At 48.4% G+C, this 20,145-nt stretch overlaps 1 protein-coding gene across 2 annotated transcripts in view; it reads right to left on the minus strand.

Annotated features, from left to right (window-relative positions):
• Nucleotides 1-7,971: 7,971 nt before the first annotated feature.
• Nucleotides 7,972-20,145, minus strand: part of TNR (tenascin R) — a 76,767-nt gene continuing 64,593 nt past the window's right edge. For both annotated transcript variants that reach the window (XM_038144464.1, XM_038144465.1), the window contains 6 exons: nt 19,918-20,050; nt 16,727-16,878; nt 15,719-15,815; nt 14,800-14,961; nt 13,168-13,331; nt 7,972-12,743 (listed from right to left, as the gene is read on the minus strand). In XM_038144464.1, coding sequence (XP_038000392.1) covers nt 12,624-12,743; nt 13,168-13,331; nt 14,800-14,961; nt 15,719-15,815; nt 16,727-16,878; nt 19,918-20,050 — 828 coding nt within the window. In that variant the 3' untranslated portion in view covers nt 7,972-12,623. The remainder of the gene's footprint in view (nt 12,744-13,167; nt 13,332-14,799; nt 14,962-15,718; nt 15,816-16,726; nt 16,879-19,917; nt 20,051-20,145) is intronic.

Genomic DNA, 20,145 nt, shown 5'->3' on the forward strand with positions numbered 1-20,145 from the left:
GGCAGTGATACCCAGAAATTGCTGAATCCCGGCTGCTTTCCAGTCCAGGGCTCTACAGCCTCCACACAGTGTCGTGATGCTGACATCTGGGCAAGCTGCAACTAGAAAAATGTTCTGCTGGAATTTTTCTGGTTGGACTGAGTCCTTTTGGATTGCAAAATCTCCACATTTGCCCTCCTTGCCCCCCTTCATGCTCCAGAGCCAGTGGCTTGGCTTTACTGCTTCAGCCTTGGTGCTGACTTGTGGAGCTGGGCTAGCCAGGGCTATCTGACCCTTCCAGGCTCCTGGAAAACAGCCTCACGTTCCCTGTGCTGTGACTTGGCAGCATCAGGAGCAGTGCAGTGCTGGGAATAGGAGGGAAGAGGGATAGAGAGGATGGTGGAGGGATGGAAGTAAGTTGGCTGCCAGCCTCTGCTGCCCTCCTGCTGCCTTCACCCTAGTGCTGGAGTTGGAGAGGTGAGAGATGCTCAGAAACACACATTGTAGGTTACAGCTTGTGCTAAGTGCCTCCTCATAGCCTTGGGGAAGGTGCTTATGTCCTGTGGGAAACACCAAGCAATTTTTCCCTGAAGATTTGCTGCTTAATGCCAGGAACTTTTCCCTTGGTTTTATGCTGGAGGATGAGGATTTCTGGGCTTTGCATCACGTGGCTTACTGCATCCCAGTTTCTCATATCCCAGTTCACCCTATCCTGACTTATTCCATCCCACCTCTCCATTTCCCAGTTCACCCCATCCTTGTTCCCTGACTCTATCCCACCCCCTGCATCCCAGCTCTCCCCCCTCACTGAGCCGCAGCCATTCCCTCTTTTGTGGTACCAAATCGCCCTATGAAAACACCCTTCCCAGGGCACACAGAAGCCACCTGGCTGCAGACAGTCACCTGAGGGGTATCTGACCGCTCTACAGCACCAGATAGCACAATGCCACCTTTGAACCCCCTCTAATAGGATCGACTAAAAATATTTATTATCAGAGCTCTCCGAGGGTGAGCATATCTGAAAGCATTAGGCTTCAGCATGCCTGTCCCTGGGCCTGGGAAAGTGAAAGCCCAGCCTCTCCCTGGCACCTGGGATATTTGCTTCATTCCCTGGGCAAACAGCCTCCCTGGGGCTCCACACTTCCATATCACTAATTTAATTTGGCAGAGGCCTTGACAAGGGAGGAGCTGCTGGCCTTGCTCCTTCCCTGGATTTTCGGGGGCCCCCCCGAACCCTGAGGTGCCTTGGCAGCTTCTTGGCTTCAGGCAGGAGGGCTGTGGTGGTGTGGCAGAGGTGGTGGGCACTGCTAGTGCTGATGTCTTGGAATGCTGCTACCTGTGAAGGAGTCTTGATGCCATGAAACTGAGCTGGAAGCATCAGATAAACTTCAAGAAACTGAGAATTAATGCAAGAATATACAAATACAATCAGTCCACTGCTCTAAGCCAGCATCCTCCTCCCCATAGCTGACCTCTAAGGGTCCATTCCAACTCCAACTCAAATTCCATAGTGGTCTATAGGAGATGTTTTGAATTTAAACAGCATGTGATGCTTGCCCCTGAGGATGTCTCCTGCAGCAAGGTGTGCCAAGGCTTCTTCCCACGTGGCATGAAAAAAAGATACATTTGCAGGGATTTTGAACCTGGCACCTCCTTGTTTTGTTTGGCACGTAGCATATCTGGGATCCAAGGAATCGTGCTTTGTTTCTCAGAAACTTTAATGGGCGAGAGGAAGCCGTGACTCAGCTGCTGATGAATCACTGCAGCTCCAGATTGTCTCCCTGCTTGCTGGTGCCCCTCAAGCACGGGAACTGAGTGAGCCCATGCCAGGCAAGCTCCTGTCACCTCATGGGATGTCAGTTTGAGCCCAGGCTTTGGACCAGATGGAAATCAAATCCCACCTCCAGCTCCTGTTTTCCATCTATCCATCCATCCATATTCCCAAGATCCTTATTTCCATGCTGTATCAAAGCCTTTCCCATACCAAAAAAGCACCCTGACAACTTCAATTTCCTCCTGAGACCCTCCTCAACCCCTAACTTGATTTTGAAAATATTACTCATTTCATGCTGAAGATAGAAACACTCTCTTGCCTCCCCCTTATTTCATTGGATTAATCTAATTTTGGTACCAGTTTGCCCTGTTACACACCTGTGAGCTTTATTCCTTGATAACACCCAGCCGGTATCCAGGGTCCGTTTATTTGGGGTTTTCTCAGTATGGTGGGAGTGGTAGAGTGACTGCAGACATGATCACACCTTTCTTTCCCAGCTGCTTCCTCTGCTCTCTGGTGGTGATTTCTATTTGCAGACACCCGTCTGGCTTAAAGTAAGCAATGGAAAACTCTGCTCCCAGAGAAACATTCCTCTCATTTTTCCCCCATGCTTCTGCCTTTTCCCCTCCCTCTCCCCCTCCCACAAAAAAAAAGCCTGCAGTTTAAACACCAAAAATAACGCACGCCCTGGTCGTGGTCCGGATAAAAATAGCAGCTCTTGGTATTTAGCAGCAGCAATGGATTTTCTGGCTTTGGAGGAAAATGAGGAGGAGGGGTGGGATGGGATGGTGACTCTTGACGCACGAGTGGAGGGCAAACACAAAGCTGGTGTTTAGGGAGAAGCTGTTTCATCCCCTCCTCTCCCTCGTTTGGTTCCAGCTGGGCTCTGTCCCCTCCAGAAAGGGGGAGCTCTGAGGGTAGGTTGGGCTCAGGTGTCCCAGTCCCACCTGGGGCTGTAGTGGCACTGCCCTTAAGGGCTGAGGCTAAGTCCCATGTAGGCAGGGATGGGGCAAAGGCTGCTCTTAGGGAAAATGCCCTAAAGCTGGGTGAGTTTTTGGGGGTACCTCATGCCCACCCATCACTTAGGAGGATCTGCAGCTGGGCTTGCCAAAGTGAGTCAGGATTTGCAGGATCATCCCTCCCTGGTGCTTAGACAAGAAGAAGGTGGGGATTGAGGGGGGGTCCTCAGGTATCTCCTGAAATACTGCTGGATGCTTGTTGAGAAGGCTGTGGTATAAGGGACCTGTGTGCCGGTGAGGAGGAGGATGCTATGTGCCTGCACAAGGCACAGCTCAGTGTTTGGGCTGTTTAGAGCTGATTGTTTTGTGTGTGGGAGCCTTCAGGAACTCCTTCCTGAGGAAATCCTACAAGGCAGCACTGGTGGCAGGCAAGAGGGAGAGGAGACACACTGGGAGGTGGGGAAAGCGCCGGGCTGGGCGAGTCCCGGCAGCGTGACGTGGTGGTGCCTTCCCCTTTGGAAGCACTCAAGGATCGTTTATGGGAAAGCCAGGGAAGGAAACCCTGTTGGTGAATGGGGGCGCTCCTTCCCCCAGCCTGGAAATGGGGTCGGCAGCAGCATCCAAGGGCTGGATTTGTGGAAGGTGTGAACCAGAGGCAGAGAGGCGAGCGATGCTTGGGCACAGTCTGGTATCCCCAAGGACCAGCATATGCCCCCAGTTGTAGGAAGCAGTGGTTCGTGCCTCCTCCAGCCACCCGCAGGGGTTTCCCGTGCTGGATGGGTGTCGGATCTGATCTGCCAAGGTTGATTTTTAGGTGAAAAACCGGTTGTGCAGGCCATCCCCTCTGTCACAATCATTCCTTTGGCTCAGCCCCGTGATGAGGAGCAGTCCCTCAGTGCTGGCTTCCCCCAGAGCCTAGCTCAGGCAGGCAGGGAGTGCCAATCCTGCTTTTTAATGATATGCAGATGCCAAATTAGTAGTTGTATTTTGATTATTTTCATTATTTGTTCCGCTCCATAAGCCACTCCCATGGGGGAAGCTGTTCCTGGAGATTTGTGGTGAGCTGATGTCCCTTGGCTCAGGATCACATGAGGATTTTGGCTGGTGGTATTGGAGCCATTGGAATGTTCTGTGCTGCCCTTGGGGCTTAGCTCCTGCCCGGGGGTGGGACTATCTGACCTTTGTTCTTCACACTTCAAAGTCTTCCTGCTCCTCATCTTGTTTGCTACCAGGGGCTCTGTGGGGAGGATGCAGCTGGGTGTCAGGGCTGGGGCAGGGCAGCCTGTTGGGAGCTCACCCACCCGCCGGGAGGGAACCGAGAGAGAAATGCAAATTGTGCTGGGTGAAAGAGGGGAAAAAACAACCGTGACCTTTCTCCTGGGGGTGTTTTGCCTCTTTCTGCCCCTCCGCGAGGGAGAGCAGGTTCCTGTATTTTGAGGGGCAAAGTCCCCCTCAGACAGGGGGCAGAGGCAGCAGAGAGACAATTGTGACTGGGGAACCAATCCAAGGGGTGAACAGGGAGATGCCATCTGGTTTTGGCCTGACTTGGATGCAGCCAGGAGACATTGGACCAGGAGCAGGGACAGACACTGTCCCCAGGAGTGGTCAGTACTGCCCCGATGCTCCTCCAGCCCCGTCCCCTCTGCTGCTCCTCTCCCAAGTGCCCATTTCCATCGCCTTCTGAAATTCTTTGAGGGAGGATTTCCTCCCTCATCCCACTCCTTCCCTTGCTTTTAAGGAGGATTCTTCTCATGACCATTCGCAGAGTTACTTCCTTCAACCCCCTCTTTTGTTGTGACATCGACAAATGGAGGGGACAGCGCGGGGACAAAGGCCTGTTGTGGTGAACAGAGGCTGTTTGTGTCCCACCACATCCTGGTGTGGTCTGCTCTGCTGGTCAGCAGCCACGCCAGGCCCTGCTCTCTGGTCTCTGTGGAGGAGCAATGCCAGGGAGATAACCTGGGTAATCCCACAAAAGAGGGAATGGCTGTGGCTCAGTGAGGGGGGAGAGCTGGGATGCAAGAGGTTCAGCCATACTGCTGGGAGAAGCCTGCTGCAGGACTGCTGCATCCTTTGATGTTCCTACTGACAGCAGAAAGCAGCCCAGAAATACTGGGAAGGGAGAGAAGTGCTGCTATAAGGACGAGGGCAGGATGGGTCCCATTGACAGAGGGCAGAGTTAGAAGGGATATAGGAAGAAATTCTTCCCTGTGAGCATGGTATGGCCATGGCACAGGTCACCCAGAGAAGCTGTGGCTGCCCCTGGATCCCTGGAAGTATCCGAGGCCAGGTTGGATGGGGCTTGGAGCAGCCTGGGGTAGTGGAAGCTGTCTTTGCCCATAGCAGAGGTGTTGGAACTAGATCATCTTTCAAGGTCCTTCCCAACCCATTCTAGGATTGTTTCTGTGCTTGTCGAAACAAGTTGCAAGCAGAAAAATTGCTGGCTATATCGCAGGGAAGGGGGATAAGCCTAGAGACTGCTATTCACAGCATTCCTCATCCCAGGGAGAGGGGACACATCAATAAAATTTAAATAATAAAATTTAAAATCCCTGCATTTAGATATGATGAAAAGAGATAATTTATATTTTTTTTACATTCTACATAAATAAACATTAGAGCCTGTAGCCCCAGGAGTTAAAATATAAAGATGGGAATGAGAGTTTTAAAAGGGATGATGAAAACATGCCGTCTTATGAGGGGAAATTAAAATCTGAGATTGTTGAAGATGGTGCTATAAAAATGATGTCTCCTAAGCGATGAAGCAGCTTTGAATGTATGGCACAAAGCTGCCCCTTCATCAGCCTGCTCCAGCCTTGCTCTGGAGCCATTGCAGCTCCTCCTGCCACACTGTGCTCCTGGGCTGGCATTTCCCCCGTGGTTTTTTTTGGGCTGAGGCTGCAGGATGTGTTGTTGGAAATATGTTGCTTGAGCTCTGGGTTTGGGATGGGTGCCCAAGGTCCTTGCTGAGGACCTTTGTACACCCTCCTGATGTTTGCTGTTGGAACAAAGTTCCTGAGCATCACTCATGCAAAAAGGGGACTTTGGTAAGAGGGCTGTGATGAAATATCTCTGTGTAAAGTGCAGATGGGGGGGCTGTGGTGGCTGGAAATGCCTGGAGTGTGGCATGCCTGGAGGGCATGCTTCTTGGAATGGCTGGAAATATGAGATCCCACCACATGCAGGACCATGTCTAGATTATGGTGACGGCTCTGAGTTGTGCAAAGGCAGAGGGGCCAGAGTGATGAGGGTGGTGAGCACGTGTGATAGGGCAGGAGCTCCCCAGGGTTTAGTATGATGGGGCAAAACATTTCCCTGGCTTAAATCAAAACTTGTAGGGTTTATAAAGGGCTTTTGCCAGCCCTCACTCCCTTCTCATCCCCTCTGAAACATGGAGTTGGCCTTGACTCTGATTCTGGGAGGTGGTTATGATCCAGAGGGATGCTGCAGCTCCCCATGTGTCTGCTACCTGCCTTCTCTAGGAACCAACCTCTGAGTGATACACACCTGTCTCTTGTTATTGGTTTTCTCAATAGGAAGCCCGTGTTTCCTCCAGGTAAACTTTTTGGGAGGTTCTCTGCAGGAAATGGAGGCCCTGGGGGCCTCACTTGGCCCCAGACATGCTGAGGGTGCACAGTGGAAGGTGTTGCCCTTCTCTTAGAGACCATAAATAAAACACCCTGGACAACTGTAGGTACACAGTTTGTGGTAATTGGGATGGGGCTGGGCCCAGCCTCATCCCCAGTGGGCACAGCTGTGAGGAGCAGGTGAGCAGCACTGACAGCAGTGAGCCATGGAGTGCCCAGGGGCACTGAGCAACCCCCAAAGGGAGCAGAGGGCACACAGGGGCACTGCATCAACATGAGGGGATGAAAGGGCTGCAGAACAAGTGCAGATGCTTGCAGCCTTCCAAAATTCTGTGCTGATACTTTGTGTGTTGTGGCTGTCTCAGCTGCAATATATGCTGTGACAGACAATGGCTTGGCCAAGCATAGTGAGACTGGGAGGACAATACCAGCACAGGTAACCCTTCCTCCCCATCCCAAACACATCTCCATCCCCCAGTTCCTCCATGCACAGCCCTTGCATGAAGGGTCTTCCATGGCACTACCTTCAGAACAAAAAAAGCTCATTTATTCCAGACAGTCAAGTCCATCAGGCTTCACGCCTTGCTTTTGGTGTACTAAGGGTCATGACCAAGGTGGGACATCCCCTCTCTCACAAACTTCCTTTTTTGTCTCACAAATCCGAGCAAGAAAGAGAAGTTGCCACCAAGAAAACTCCCCTGTTTTGTCTCTACAAAGTCAAATTTAGAAAATATTGAAGTGGTCTGGAGGAAGAGCTTCTTTCAAGCTTTCTCATCCTGTCTGACTACGTGTCGAATGTGAAAACTTTAAACAAAGAGGTTGGGGTAAATTCTTCATGTGAAATAAGAGAAGAATTTCAAAATCTTCTGAAGTTCGTATCCATCCTAGAGATTTTTGCTAATCAGTGCTGGGGTTTTTGTTCTTGTTGTTGTTTCCCACGGGGAGTATATTCTTTTGGAACGAGCCTTCCAGTCTGTTTTTTGGTGGCGTTTCCACCATGTTGGCAACAGACTGCTGTTTAAATCAGGCAAATGGTTTTCACTGAAGATTTTTGGGGTTGTTTCCCTTTGCTCCTCAGCATTCATACCACAGCTTTGCTTTCTCTGGCTGCAAATTGCAGAGCCAAGAGCCTCTGTAGCTCATGAGAGCAGCTAAATTTGTTAGCAAGATGTCTCATACTGGGCTGAGTCCAAATTCCAGCTCCCTGCCTTCCTGTGGTTAATGGACCGACCGTGCTGACCCAACTTCACGGCCACATTATTGCTATTTATTTTAACAGCATAGCTGGGCTTGGGGGGACTTGGGAGTCTCTGGTCCCACCTTCTGCCCAAGGCAGCCCTGGGGTTGGATGAGGTTGCTCGGGGCTTTTTCCAACCTGGTCTTGAACACCTACAAGGATGGAGACGGGATCACCGGCCAAAGCCGGGCTGCCCCAAAACTTCCTCCCACTGTTTTTTTATTACACTGCATGTGCTGGGTCTATCAGCTGCTCTGTCCCTCCAGGTTTGAATGTGAATCCATGCTAAGCCCCCCATGCTCCTCCCACGGGGTAACCAAAGATCAGGGATAGGGGATGCGTGTGCCCTCCTGGCATAAAGTTGGGGCTGAAGTGTTGCTGGGCTTGGATGCACGAGGATCCTGGTCCCACCCCACTCCTGGACAGGCACACAGCTCACTCCTTCAGTATCTTTTATTAATGTATAGAAAATGCATTAAAAAAAGGAACTATACATAGCCTAAGAGCGGTCAGGACTAAAAATACTAGTTAACAATGGTTAACAAGCGTTGATCCCATTCTCCAAGCTACATTTTCATTACAGGGTGGGGAAGGTTGTTTAATATATTATTTATTTATATTATAGATTTTATTTATGCGTTTATTTACTTTTCTTTCCCCCTCATTTGGTTCCAGTGGTTTGTCTTTGAGTTCATCAGAATCTATTCGAGGCATTTCGTTGCTTCTGCTCTCCCTTCTTATTTATGTTTTTAAACTTTTTTTAACATATTAAGAACATTTCCAGGATAACACCTGTACACAGGGGGCTGCTTGTTTGTTTGTTTGTTTAGGTCTTTGTGTCACCATCCTTCTGAGAAGCCACTGACACCTGAAGAATTGCAGGCTGGGTATTGAGGCGGGTCTAGGCATCAGGATCTCCCAAGGGAAGGGCCTTTCCCTCCCACTTACCCCAAATTTCCCCTCTGGAAGGGGCAAGGAGCTGCCACCACCATCAGGATTTTAGGAAAGGGGAAGGTGACCCTGGAGGTGCTGGTGGTCCCCAGGGGACTCTGCTGGGTTTTATGGCCATCCCAGGGCGCTTGGCTGGCAGAAACAGGGATGGGCTTCTTGTTTGGCCCCAGAACAGAACCCTTTGTTAGTGGGTGTAAGCATGAATTAAAGGGGTTTTTTTGGGGTGAGAGTTCATTGCTGGCAGTGTTTGGTAAAGTCAAAACTTGTGGGCATGTCTGGGGGCACAGGAGAGGGAGTGATGGTCACCCCCAGATGTGATGGTGGGGACACAGCAGGAGGGCAGCTCTGAGCTGGGATGGAGGTGAGGCACCAGGAGGGTACTTCGGCTCCTGCTGTATTTTGTCAGGTTGCTCTGAGACTGATGGGGGCATGAGGACACCACTGGCTGGGCCCTCACCAGTGCATCACTGGGAGTGAAGGTGGCATGAGCTGTGCCTTCCACACCCGGGCACTTCAGCTGATAAGCATCCCTCTGGGAAGGAGGCAAGAGTGCATTTAGGCTGGTACTAAGCTTTGAGATGCCCATGTGGCCCGGTTTAGGGCAAATTTGGGAGAGTAAAGTAATGCAAAGATAAAGAGTAGAAGCAGACTTCTCCCCAACCTTTGTGTGGATCCTCTCCTGGTACCTTCCTACCAAAACCCAGCTACCCTTGGGAAAAGCCTGGCCTCTCTCCTTCTTGAAATTATTCATTTATAGATGCCATCACTTTACTAAAAGCAGCTTTTCCTTTCAGGACTCTTTTTTTCTCTTTGGTTATGTTTCAGTGCAGTGTGCGAGGGGAAGGTGGGCTTGGAGAATGGAAACAGGGAAATGAATGTTGGACAAGAGATGAAAGTCCTTTTGTGTTTCCCTCTGGAATTTTGGGGTAAGAAATAAGAGGTGGCTTTGAAAGGCTGCAAGGGTCATGGGCACACATGATGTTCTGCTGTGTGAAGGATTTGATGTGCTGCTTCCTGTTACACAAAATGGCATCTTGCAGTGGATAGTGTGGTTTGGGTAACAGCCTCATGCTCGTTTTTGGGCTCTGGAACAAGCCTGAGCCACACAAACCCAGGATGGCCATGGAGCCACCAGAGCCCAGTGGAAGTTCACATGCTGAAGCCAAGTCTCTCAAGATGAGCACTGCACCAGATCCAGGCTTGGTTTCTGGGAATTTCAGGGCCAAACCTGGTCTAGCTGGAGAATGAACTAGCCCACTCAGTGATGGAGGGTGAGAAGAAACTACTTAATTATGGAGCCTTCTGGAGCATCAACATTAAGCACAAATTTGCCGGCAGGAGCTTTGTTAAAAAAAAAAAAAAAAGACAATATAGAAAAATAACTTCCTGGGAAATTGTATCTTGTTTATGGTCAATGTGAACAGGAGACAATGCCCCAAATGACTGGGTAATCATTGCTGGCTGTGTGCCTGGGCTTGGGTTGGGTTATCACCAGCAGAAAACCATGATGTGTAGAAATCTTTCCTTTAAAAGATTGTAGCAACTGTCTTTCACCAATGCCATGGAAAAGCAACATCCTGGTATCACATGAGGGGTCAGGGGCCAGCACTGATGAATAATAGCACTGGAAGATTGGACATTGTCCAATTTCATACCTGACTATGCAGTTGGGTCAACTGGGCTGACTCATCCTGGTTACAGGACTTGCACAAAGGATGACAGACATGAGGAGGGAGGGAGAGATATATGCCAATAAAACTGTTTAGAGACTAATCAGCCTTTTTGAGGATATTCTTTTGAACCTTCTAGAAAAGCTTGGCAAACTTTGGGGTTTTTTTTCAAACTTTCTGTTTGAATCGTTTGAAAAGAGAGGTTTCTTGCCTTTCCCTTGACTGTGAATGATAAGTGTATGTTTCCACTGACATCTCTTCCTTTCTCCTGGGTAGGTAAGAAAACAGCACCATCCACTGCCAGTCTCTGCTGGTTATAACCACTGCTCCATTACAGCTTTTGTTGGGATATTTCTTCCTTCAAATTCTTGATGGTTTGGAGAAAAATTTACTCTGCTGGTCTACTAAAAGCCTTCTTAGGCTTTAATCAGTTCCATTTGCTGCTTTTTGTTGGCTTTTAGGTCTTAAAGCCGGGTTGGGTGCTCAGGAGGCATGACATGCCACCATCTGTGACAGGAGCCATGTCCTGCAAGAGATCCCCTCATCTGCAACCTCTGACTCACCTGTTGCTCAACTGGTTGACTTGTTGCCTGTTTGATGCCAAGGGGAAGGAAGAAGGGACACCTCATTTACAGATGAGATGTTGCTGAGCATCCTTTCTCCAGGTCAGCTTGTAAGCAGACCACATGAAGGACTGGGCCCTGTATCTAATCTTGCCGTCTAGCTGTGATTTCATGTGCCGTGGAGAAGGAGGTTATGTTTCCCATCTAATGCTCTTCTTCAGCTCTGCAGCCATCATCATGAGTAATGTCAGAACATTAAGGAGTGTGACCACGAAAGATACACTGGCCTGAATTATAAGCTACTGCAAAGATGCCTTTATGTTGCCATCTGAAAGATGTTTTTGAGACAAAGCAGCTTCAGTGTGATAAAACCAGATAGCAGTGTTTAGCATTCCTAATGTTCCTTTGGCTGCAAATCCAGTGATGAGCTGCATTGTCCTTGGATGCAGGGATGAGTCCTTGCTTGGAGACCAGGCCAGTGACAATGCCCAGCATTGATCCGAGTCCTTGGAGAGGAGTGACAAGCATGGTGGCCATTTGGGCTATGTGGAGGTGAGGACAATGGCAACAGGGCACAGACAGAGCTATCCAAATGGTCCATCTTCCTTGAGACAGGAGAAGCTAAGGATGGGAAGAGCGAACTCATTAATTCTTCCAAGGGCCTTGAAGCGCTTCAGAATCCAAATGGAATCCCTTCCAGACGGGGAAACAGTTGATTTCCTGTTAGAGAGCTGGCAATACCAAGGCACTGAGATTTGTGTCCCCCTTGTGATGGCATTGAAGAGGGATGGTGCAGAAGAAGGAAGGATATGGGCATTCCTCAGCTTGCACTTCCCTTCCCATAGCTGCATTGCCATAATTCCCTGTGTGGGTGGAGGGCCAGGAACAGGAGCACCTGAGCTGTGACAGCTGCTGGCTTCAGGTTGGGCTGCAGTTAAGTGATACCTTTTTATTGCTGCTCCTCCTCTGAGACTCTTTTGTTTGCGACCAGTGACCTCAGTGAGAGAGAGCATGATGGAATGTGGAAATAACAGAGGAAACGGGTCCTAGATTTCAGGACCACAAGTAGGGATTTTTCTCCCAAGTCTTCTAATTTAAGTCCTTTCTTCTCCATCAAGTTCAGCATAACCCAGGCAGATGTCATGGACCTGGAGTGGGCTGAGTTCAGCTTGGAGGAGTGGATAATGAAGGCTGGGGCTGGTGGAGTAGTTCTTATTCCCATACACCTCATGCACACGAGGATGACTTTGTGTTGGGACCAACACATGAGCTGTGGACTCTCTGGAGTTTGCCTACGTATGCAGATATTTGCCAAGCCCTCCTGTGAAAACTGGGGATGGGATGAGCCTTTGCTCATCCTCACTTAGTTCCCATGTGTCCAGAGCCTGCACGTAGGGGAGAGATGGGCCTCTGCCTGCTGGAAGAGTTGGTGTCTACAGGATGGCATGAAGCTTGGGACCTCCCTGCCAGGAGGGGACAGGGAGGCAGGGAGAGGAAGGGCGTCCCTGGCCATGACTGGGCTGGAAATGGCCACACCAATGGACCTGTGGGGAAGGTTTCCGCCACAAGCCCCGTGACAAACATTTCTAACAGGGTTTGCTCAGGGTTTCTATGTCTTTTAAAAAAATATCAAAAAATCTGTCTCTTTCTCTTTCTTCTCATGTTAAGGGCCAGAGTATTGGGATAGGGAGACTGGAAATTTGGTATTTCTCTGGGACAATGCAAAGCAATGAGGTCTTTCCTTTCCCATGGCCTTTCCTTGTGCCACGGTTCCCTCCAGCACTTGTGAGGGGCAGGTTGCTATCTCAGACGAGTAGTAATTTTTTTTCCCTTTTCATATTATAAAATACAAACAAATGACAGAAAAGGTCAGGTGGTGGGAGGCAGGAGGGGTTCAGCTGGCTCAGAGCTGTAGGGACCGTCTCTTCCTCCCAGAGATGTTACGGTGGTTGTAAGGTCGCATCTTCATTTCCACAAAGGGGATGGAGAACTCGTGGCCTTTCCAATGGTACCAGTTAATCCCCTGGCAGGAAGGAGAGAAAGACAGAGGGTAAGGAAAGACCCTAACAAGAAACTAGAGTGGGAGAGGAAGGAAACAAGGTTGATTGGTGTAGAGAAGCCAGAAGGAAAAACTTGCTATAGCAGGAGCAAGCATCTCCCCTGCTTCTATGGCTTGATTGTTTTTTCCCCACTACTCAAAGGCTGGTCAAATTTCATGTAGATAGTTTTTTAAATCTAACACACTACAGCAAATTGCTTTGGCAGCGTGTGTGAGGCACAAAGCCTAGTTGGCTTGAAGGTGGCTCCCTTTCCTCCAGCTGGAATGGGGTCATGCCACCAGTTCTGACCCCAGTGCACCAATCACACCGCCCCAATCCTAACCAAGGCTTCCTCACATGTTCCCCTGGAAGCAGTTCCAGAGGCTTTCAAGCCAGCTGTGCCCTTACCTGACTGTGCCGGGACTCTCCGTACTTGCCGTTGAGGTTGGTGCGGTGGCAGTTCTTGTACCACCAGGCCCCTTTGTAGGACATGGCGCAGTTGGTCACTGCAACGTCGTTGTCCCTGTCCTTGGTGGAGAAGGGGCGTCCCTGGTGATAGGTGAGGGAGTCTCCTGTGGAAAGAGGTGCCGTTAAAGGTGATGGCGTCTGAGTTATCTGGTCATTTCACAAGGAAATTAGGAGATTCTGGGTTTGTGGTAACCATGCCAATCAATGGCTCAAACAGCTGACAGTCTGGGGATAATCTTAACTGGAATTGTTCACAACTGGCTCATCTGAGGTCCTCTGCTGTCTGTTTAGGATCAGTGCAGACCATAGCAACCTTTAGAGACTCCTTTGCTTTGTCAGATAAAATGCTTGGATATGTGTTTGGATCTGAATCTCAGTGTTTCAGAAATTAATTCAATCCCAGATTTTGGCATCCCTGATTTCCCAAGGCTTGACTCTGCTATATAACTTCAAGATGCTTTCAGCCTCCTTCTTTCCTCTTAGCCAAAGGGAGCTTTTTCTTTCAAAGGAGACCAAACATTCATCTCTTGAACTGGGATGCTTGGCCACCTTTTCTCTCTTTGGATAAGGGAAAGAAGTTTTTGAGAAGATGTATGATATCTTATTCCACCAAAACCCCTAACTTCCTCACTGGATAACTAGACAGCTGCTTTTGTGTGAAAGAAAAGCTGGAGTAAAATATGGTGAATTGAGTGATGTACTTGGAGGAGACATTCTAAATATGCTCCTTGGTAATCCCTAAGGACATATGAAGTGGATCCATGCTGACTGTGTGCAATCCAGCCATGGAGAGACTATTACTGCCACCCTTGGCACTAGGTTGGGTGCTTTGTGCCCTGGGATTTGAGGTTAGAACAAGTGCTTTGTTGCACACTGTCAAGATTCCTGTCACTCCTCTTCCAGTGGCAACTGACTGGTATTGAATAGGGAAATTCCTGCATCTCAGGTATGTTGTGGGGTTCCACCTAGTAGATGGTGGAAGTTCCATCATGGGGGCTTGCACTGGGCATGTCTATCCCAGGGGCTAGAAGGGGCTATCCCATGTCTATGATGGGGCTGGAGTTGTACTCCTTCTCCCTTCTTGAGGAAGAGATCCCCTCTAACACCCACTCTCTTCTGGTGGGCAACTCTAACTCTCCTGAATCAACCAAGTAAGCAAGTGTGACAGTGTCCTTGCAAAACTGGGCAGTGTTTGGCCTTTACGTGAGGAAATGACTCAGAGGATTTCAGATTTTTCCATAGCTGTGGAAAGGCAATAAATACAGCCTCCAGCACGACATCAATAGCCAGCTGTGGCCATTGCCAAGTGAGATGACACCTCTGATGGTTGACCTGGTTATTTGGACAGCAATGTCTCTGATATTTAATATCTAATCCCCAATGGAAAATTCCGTGTCCTTAGTGAGATTTATCAGCCTGGTTTACACGATGGACTGCAGGAAGGCAGAAAGGACTATGGGTTTTTGTCTCGCCGCTCTAGACAAGTGAGATTTCATGTTGGGATTTCCTTTACAGTCTTGGACCAACCAATCACAGGATTTCCCAAGACCCTTGCTAGCAGCGAGGCTGTACCTGAAGTGCCATTGTAGTCCCCAATCCGCAGTTTGTAGAGGCTCCGGGAGTCGCCAATGGAGAACTTGTCATAGTAGGCATATGCTGCCTCCTGACCATCCCTCATGTCTATTCGCAGCTCGTAGCGTCCTTGGGACGTGATCTTGTGGATGTTGTCCAAGCCTGTTGAGACAGGGAAACACCCAGTGAGACCTGGTGCCCAGATCCGCTCCGTGAACAAACAAGAAAAGCTCTAGGCAAATAAAACAGTAGTGGGAAATGAGAGCAAGGAGAGGAATCAAAGAGCAGCAGCACGTGTGGTGAGTTTGTGTATCTCCTGGCACTGCTGGGGTCTGAGCTCTCTGTCCCCACACGAGCTTCACCTCCCTGTGTCTGTGAGCAGTGGGTTCAAGGCCTAGCTTCAGATTCCTTCATGCTGCTGAAGCTTGGAACATTCAGCTGTTGAGCCCTGGTGTTACTTATGTTGTTGTTAGGCTCCCATACAAGCCAGAGTGTGTTTATGCTGCAGGCCCCTTTGGCTCATGTTCATGTTTTGGAGGAGCACACTCAATGTCAGAGCTATGCTGTCTCCCACTCACTCCTTTCCTGCTTTCATTGGACAGCTGACTTCCTGGCCAGTGCAACCTGTAGTCATGCAATGGACAGTGATGGGTTTTGGTCCATGAAAACTGACAGCATACTCCCCTTCTCTCCTAGAGAGAGCAAACTAGGGAGCTGCAAACCTTCACAGTGTGCCTTTATGTGGTGTGCCTCTGCATGAGCTCCTAAAGTGAAGGGCAGGGAATGAACAGAAGGAAAACTGTCTGAGGGTGAACGTAGAGGAATGTGAAGGGCAAGGAGCCAACAGCTGACACAGTGCTTATGGAACTTAGGTTTGACACGTCAATGAAAGGCAACCAAATGAAAGAGAAGGTCATACCCAGCCAAAACTCATCCTCCAAGTTTCCAAAGCCGACCCGGTAATCTGCCCATTTCCGGAAGAAATCGGTCAGCCCGTTCTGCCGCCGCTGGAAGACCTGACGTGGAGGGAGAGCAGGGGGAAAATCATAGTGATGGAGATAAGAGACAGCTTTGCCAGGCTTTGGACACACAAGGTAAAGATAATAATTCTTCTTTCTATTGTGTCTTTCAGGGGAGAAAATTGCAATGCCCATCCAGTTAGTATTAATTGAAGGCATGCAATTAATTCATGTGCAGGTGTAGAAATCAAAGAGATATTAGACAATGTCCAAAGCAAATCAATGGTAGAATAGGAAGGATTTGGCCTTCAAGATTTCTGCTTTAACTAGTACATGGTGCCTCTGGTTTTCTAGCACTTAATTCTGCTTTGAGCTGGCTGTTTCTGTGAAATCCAAGAGGATGCTCTGAAGCAGAGTGAGAGGGAAATTTACTGGCTAGAAATCAGCATTTGAGGAAGCCCTTTTTTTTGGTTTTGACTACATCTAGCAGGGTTTTGTGTAATGTGTGTAAGTAAGAGTTTGACATGAGTAAGATCAAAGCACCATGGCATTATTTACTTACACTGTCAGTCCATCTACGTCAAGACAAGCAGTGTTTGTACAGCTCAAAAGCCAAATAGACATTTGTTTTCAAAGTTCTCCTGTGCAGACTCAATTGGGGTGATGCCTGACACCCTCCTTCTGCAGGCAGTGTGAATCATTCCCCATGAAAGCTACCAGCCATTAATTTCATTTCTAGAGCAATAAATCAGCTTCACTCATAGATTTTGCTCTCCAGAAGCACTGCAAACATGCCAAATAAATCAAAGGGCATTTCTCCAAGTGTAACTATTATTACCAGAGCGTGGGCCATTCCCTGCGGCGTGCGAAATGAAGCGTGCGATGCTGAGCCTGCTGTCATTGCCATGCTTTGCTGGTAGGGGCTCAGTTACTCTGTGGTGGGGACAACATGCCACGTGGATACTCACAATCCAGCCACCTCCGTCGGTGGTCATGTCGCAGTACACGGGCACCCGCTGGCTGAGGTCCCCGTTGATGGAGATGGTGTAGACCCCGCTCAGCGTGTCTCCGTTCATCAGGTGCTGGGCACAGTCCTGAGGGTTAGCAAACACACGTCCTCCTGCAAAGTAAAAAAAAAGAAAAAAAAAGAAAAAGGTGAAATTCAAGCAAAGAGACACCTTTTCCCCATGCTTCAGGCTCCACTAGTTACAATCCAGGAAAAGTCTGTCTTGGCTTCTGCATTCCAAGTAGTTCCACAAGGCGGTGAGACTTTATACCTGCTGTCGACCTCAGAGGACTTACTGGAGAAAAAATGTGTGCATATATTAATTATTCTTCCATATGTCTTATACTGGAAGGGTGCATGGTAACGTCGCAATGAATGATGAGGGATGTCACTTCTTGGACCATCTTTCTGCACCGTGTCTGAAACCCTGGGGTTTAAGCTGTCACCAGCATATTTAGACAGCTGTGAAAATACCAAAAATCTGTTCTCCTCTCAGGACTGCCAGCTCTAATCAAGTTTTATAACAGTACTCATTCCAGGGGGATTCTCCTGATTCTCCATGCCCTTGGAAATGATGGTGGACTTATGCTGAGCTAATTGTCACTTGGAAGCTGAGCAGGAATGAGGCTGTGTGAGATGCTAGAGGTAGGTAGCATGGGCTGTGTGACTGCTACAGGTGTTCTCTAATGAGGAAACATCTTAATTTGTGGTCAGAGTTTAGGAGAGTCCTAATGATGACAATTATTCTGGCAGTATTGGAATATCAACTCTGGGAACATTTTTTTTGTTATTTAAGACAAAAGAGGGAAATAAAATACATCTTTTTCTTTGGTGTTGGTATGTATAGATGACGTGGCATCTATACATAGATGGCAACGTGGATGTGGTTTTCAAGGATGTCTCTGTAACAAACTGAGAAGGTGTGAGGGACCTTCAGATCTTCTGTGCTGTGTGTGTCCATCACAGTTGTGTAGTGCCCCATAGGACCAAGGCACAACCCTTGTCTGTTGCTTCCCACTTGGGTGAATCCCCACCCACCCTGTGACCTGAAGACTTGAAAGTCATTGCTGTGTCCAAATGTTGAAGATCCTCTCTTTTTTTCTCCCCGTCTTCATGGTCTGTAGCACAGCCTGGTGAGACATTGTTTGTATTTTATAGTATCCAAGAATGAAAACTTCTTCAACAACAACCACTTTGGGCTCCCCTGAGCTCTGTGGAGATTGCTTGTTTCTTAATTTATATTCCTATCTTTAAGAGCCAAGGAGACCTTGAAAGACATTTCAAACCATTATAAATTATAAATACTGTATCTGTTTCTTCCTTTTGTCTCATCTGTATACAATTCCCCAAGAACCTTATGCAAACATGAAACAAAAGAGGCTGAGCTATTAATATGCCAGGGGGAATAGAAGAACCCCGGGATGTGTACTGTAAGCAGAAGGAAGCAAAACAATTTAAATTAAGCCTGGGTGGCTTTCTTTTTTTTTTTTTCTTTTCTTTTTTTTTTTTTTTTTTCTGGTCATTAAAGACAAGTCCTTGTTCTCTGCAAAGTGCCTTGATGCATTGCCAGAGTCAACTGAATTGCAGATCTGGATGCTTTGATGAGAAATGCTGTCCATGGATTGCATTGCCTTGGTGATAGCTCCTGGTTGCTTCTGTCTCATCAATATTGGGGTAAGTGGGGAGAAACTGACTTGTTGCTAATGCCTATCTTCATCTTCAAAGCAAGTTAAATGTGTTGGATGCTGCATCAGCTGACAATAGGGACTAACACTGCTGAAGTCTGACCCTTCTGTTTGATGGACAAGCTGCTCTCCTTGCCTGACATAAGTGGGTTGCTGCTGCTTTGTCCCACCTGAGAAGTCACCCCGATGCAGCTTCATCCCTGACTCCCAAGCAGCCTCAAAGATCACATGTCTTTTTCTATCACCTGCTTGAATAGTACAGGATTTATGCACATGTGTAAGAGGCAAGAACAACGGGAAAGCATGTTTTGTAGATGTATTAGAGAAGTAATTTCTTCTTTTGTTGATGTAAATAGTTTCTGTTATCTCTTGAAAGCAGGTGAAGAGACCTTTGCATGTAACCGAGATGGGGAAGTGTATCCACAGCAGATTCAAAGAAAATTCTCCTAATTTGAGAATTAAACTGACAGCACAGATGGGAGGAATTTTGGTGGATATCATCTGGAGACTTCTCAGTGCTGTTGATGCCCAGTAAAAAACATGCTTAGATTCCTAGCCCTGAACAAGATGCATTCAGTCTGTAAGGGCCCTGGCCTAGCCATGCTTTTCAAAGAGGATGAGGGACAATTTGCTTTGCATAACTTCTATTATGAATGGTTGCAGACGATGGGAGCAATGGTGACATTCTCTTGCAAGCTTCATTCTTGGAAGAGTAAGTATTCTTTCTGTGAGGGTCGTGGTGACTGTGGATGCCCACCTTTTGATTTCAAAATGAAACCATTCCCATTACTCTAGTGCCTTAGTGGATTGTGAATGCTCTAGAATGAGAGTGGGGAGGAATAATGCAATTAGACAATGTGCTGGCTCTGCTGTCTGTGCCTCCACTGGTGGTGGTGGAGATGCACCTGCTTGGTATTTCCAGGGATACCCCAACCCTGAAAACTTTCAAGGTCAATTTCAACAGGGCTCTGAGAAACCTGATGATGCACACCAAAGATGACCCTGCTCGCTGCAGGGGGGTTGAGCTAGATGACCTTTAAAGATTCTTTCCAGCCCAAAGTATTCTGATTCTTTGATATTTGTGAGCAATCAGATCATGTCCACAGCATGGAGACAATGGCTGGGTCCTCTCCCAGCAGCATACCTGTTGATATGTGTTGTTGATTTTAGTGGGTATTTTTTTCCTCTGTTTATGCAGTTGAAGACAGACATGGGCAAGGCAAAGGGCATGGCAGATGGTTCCTGGTCTGTATCTCAAATCCCCTTGCCCTGAGCTGGGTCTTTTGTTTGAACCATAGCTCCTTCAGCCATTAACTTTTTGTAGTGAAGCAGCACTGTGGGTCATGGCATTGTGAGTACCCCTCTTTGGATCATGAAGGAAGGCTGCCTGAGGAGGCAAGGTCCCTAAGAGCAGTCCATTCCTACCAGCAGGATATGTGGGCCAGCCTCCAGCTGTCTGAGTCCTCACCTGTGGTGAAGGTGGTTGAGATGAGGCCGCTGCGCATGGCGTTCTGGGCAGCCTGCAGGTGCACCGTGTACTCCGTGGTCTCAGAGAGCCCCTCCAGGCGGATCCATGTGTCCTCAGCATCCACAATCAGCTCCTGTACATGGGTCCCAGAAGGAGGTAGACACCAAGAGCAACAGATGAGAAAAGCGATGGGGAGCCTAAAGAGCAAGTGAGGAGGGAAGGGAAGCC

The sequence above is a fragment of the Motacilla alba genome, chromosome 8 (assembly GCF_015832195.1).
Source record: "Motacilla alba alba isolate MOTALB_02 chromosome 8, Motacilla_alba_V1.0_pri, whole genome shotgun sequence".
In the NCBI taxonomy this organism is placed as follows: Eukaryota; Metazoa; Chordata; class Aves; order Passeriformes; family Motacillidae; genus Motacilla; species Motacilla alba.